This window comes from Elephas maximus, chromosome 2, assembly GCF_024166365.1.
Source record: "Elephas maximus indicus isolate mEleMax1 chromosome 2, mEleMax1 primary haplotype, whole genome shotgun sequence".
In the NCBI taxonomy this organism is placed as follows: Eukaryota; Metazoa; Chordata; class Mammalia; order Proboscidea; family Elephantidae; genus Elephas; species Elephas maximus.
The window spans coordinates 18,223,839-18,226,933 of record NC_064820.1 but is presented as its reverse complement, the minus strand read 5'-3'; the positions used below and the strand labels follow the sequence as shown (position 1 = coordinate 18,226,933).

General features: G+C 35.5%; 1 protein-coding gene across 1 annotated transcript; it reads left to right on the top strand.

Annotated features, from left to right (window-relative positions):
- The first annotated feature begins 2,067 nt into the window (after positions 1–2,067).
- On the top strand, positions 2,068–2,291 carry LOC126061409 (60S ribosomal protein L39-like). Its single transcript, XM_049857925.1, has one exon. It carries the CDS (start codon positions 2,103–2,105, stop codon positions 2,256–2,258), a length of 156 nt encoding a protein of 51 aa, XP_049713882.1. The 5' UTR covers positions 2,068–2,102; the 3' UTR covers positions 2,259–2,291.
- The last annotated feature ends 804 nt before the right edge of the window (positions 2,292–3,095 follow it).

Below are 3,095 nucleotides of genomic sequence, written 5' to 3'. Positions count from 1 at the left end.
TCAGAAGATCAATAATATCGGATACCAGCACAACACAAGGTCACACAAAAACAAATTAAGATTAAATTTAAAAAGAAAAAAACGCTCAAAACAGGGAATCGTTGAAGTCAATATGTAAAAGATCAAAATAATCAAAAAGAGGGTCTAAATACAGGAGGCATAGAACTGCCATATGGAGAGGGAAACAAGGCAATATAGGACAATACAACTTAGGTTTTTACTTAGAAAAATAGGGGTAAATATTAAGGTAACCACAAAGAGATAACAACTCCATAACTCAAAATAAAAAACCAAGAAAAACATAACGACTCAGCAAACATAAAGTCAACTACTATGAAAATGAGGAACACACAATTTACAAAGAAAAACGTCTCAGCACAAAAAAGTAAGCGGAAAAATGAAATTGTCAACAACACACACAAAAAGGCATCAAAATGACAGCACTAAACACATACTTATCTATAATTACACTGAATGTAAATGGACTAAATGCACCAATAAAGAGACAGAGAGTCTCAGACTGGATAAAGAAACACGATCCGTCTATATGCTGCCTACAAGGGACACACCTTAGACTCAGAGACACAAACAAACTAAAACTCAAAGGAGGGAAAAAAATGTATCAAGCAAACAACAAGCAAAAAAGAGCAGCAGTAGCAATATTAATTTCTGACAAAATAGACTTTAAAGTTAAATCCACCACAAAGGATAAAGAAGGACACTACATAATGATTAAAGGGACAATAGACCAGAAAGATATAACCATATTAAATATTTATGTACTCAATGACAGGGCTGCAAGATACATAAAACAAACTTTAACAGAACTGAAAAGTGAGATAGACACCTCCACAATTATAGTAGGAGACTTCAACACACCACTTTCAGAAAAGGACAGGACTTCCAGTAAGAAGCTCAATAGAGACACGGAAGAACTAATTGCTACAATCAACCAACTTGACCTCATTGACTTATACAGAACACTCCACCCAACAGCTGCAAAGTATACTTTTTTTTCTAGTGCACATGGAACATTCTCTAGAATAGACCACATATTAGGTCATAAAACAAACCTTTGCAGAATCCAAAACATCGAAATATTACAAAGCATCTTCTCAGACCACAAGGCCATAAAAGTGGAAATCAACAACAGAAAAATTAGGGAAAAGAAATCAAATACTTGGAAACTGAACAATACCCTCCTGAAAAAAGACTGGGTTATAGAAGACATTAAGGAGGGAATAAAGAAATTCAGAGAATGCAACGAGAATGAAAACACTTCCAGCAAAAGCAGTGCTCAGAGGCCAATTTATATCGATAAATGCACACATACATAAAGAAGAAAGAGCCAAAATCAGAGAATTGTCCCTACAACTTGAACAAATAGAAAGTGAACAACAAAAGAATCCATCAGGCACCGGAAGAAAACAAATAATAAAAATTAGAGCTGAACTAAATGAATTAGAGAACAGAAAAACAATTGAAAGAATTTTTAACAAAGCCAAAAGCTGGTTCTTTGAAAAAATTAACAAAATTGATAAACCATTGGCTAGACTGACTAAAGAAATACAGGAAAGGAAACAAATAACCTGAATAAGAAACGAGATGGGCCACATCACAATAGACCCAACTGAAATTAAAAGAATCATATCAGATTATTACGAAAAATTGTACTCTAACAAATTTGCAAACCTAGAAGAAATGGATGGATTCCTAGAAAACACTACCTACATAAACTAACACATTCAGAAGTAGAACAACTAAATAGACCCATAACAAAACAAGAGATTGAAAAGGCAATCAAAAAACTCCCAACAAAAAAAAGCCCTGACACTTGAGACTGTGTTGGCATCTCCTGTCTGGAGAGGAGATAGGAGGGTAGAGAGGATTAGAAACTGGCAAAATTGTCACGAAAGGAGAGACTGGAAAGGCTGACTCATTAGGGGGAGAGTAAGTGGGAGTATGGAATAAGGTTTACATAAGCTTATATGTGACAGACTGACTTGATTTGTAAACGTTCACTTAAAGCTCAATAAAAATTAATTAGCTCTTTTGCCTTTTCTCTGCCGTTGGGGTGTGTGCGGCCGCCGGCCTTCATCGCCATGTCTTCTCATAAGACTTTCAGGATCAAAAGATTCCTGGCCAAGAAACGAAAGGAGAATCGCCCCATTCCCCAATGGATTCGAATGAAAACTGGTAATAAAATCAGGTACAACTCCAAGAAGAAACATTGGAGAAGAACCAAGCTGGGTCTGTAAGGAGTCGCACATGTGATGGAACACGGCCTTCCCCCTAGCAGGATCTGGTAGCATTTTAGCGAATCAAGTTGGAAATTCCGCTGTAATCTATACAATTGAATATGAATCAGGAAAATTATGGTTTCTTCCTTTTTTTTTTATGTTTCCACATTAAGTGATTAAGCACACTAATAAATATGTGAGACATTTGATTTGAAAAAAAAAATTATTAATTAAAAAAAAAAAGCTATCTGCAATGCAATGCTATAAAAAAAAAAAAAAAGCCCTGGCCCAGACGGCTTCACTACAGAGTTCTACCAAACATTCAGAGAAGAGTTAACACCACTACTACTAAAGGTATTTCAAAGCATAGAAAATGACGGAATACTACTTAACTCATTCTATGAAGCCACTATAACCCTGATACCAAAACGAGGTACAGACACCACAAAAAAAAAGAAAATTACAGACCTATACCCCTCATGAACATAGATGCAAAAATCCTCAACAAAAATTCTAGCCAACAGAATTCAACAACATATCAAAAAAATAATCCACCACAACCAAGTGGGATTTATACCAGGTATGCAAGGCTGGTTTAATATTAGAAAAACCATTAATGTAATCCACCATATAAATAAAACAAAAGACAAAAACCACATGATCTTATCAATTGATGCAGAAAAGGCATTTGACAAAGTCCAACACCCATTTATGATAAAAACTCTCAGCAAAATAGGAATTGAAGGAAAATTCCTCAACATAATAAAGGGCATCTATACAAAGCCAACAGCCAGCATCACCCTAAATGGCGAGAGCCTGAAAGCATTTCCCTTGAGAACGGGAACCAGACAAGGA

What these genes read in the sequence shown, in the direction of transcription:
- LOC126061409 (XM_049857925.1), top strand. Translation starts at nt 2,103, where the DNA reads ATGTCTTCTCATAAGACTTTCAGGATCAAAAGATTCCTGGCCAAGAAA.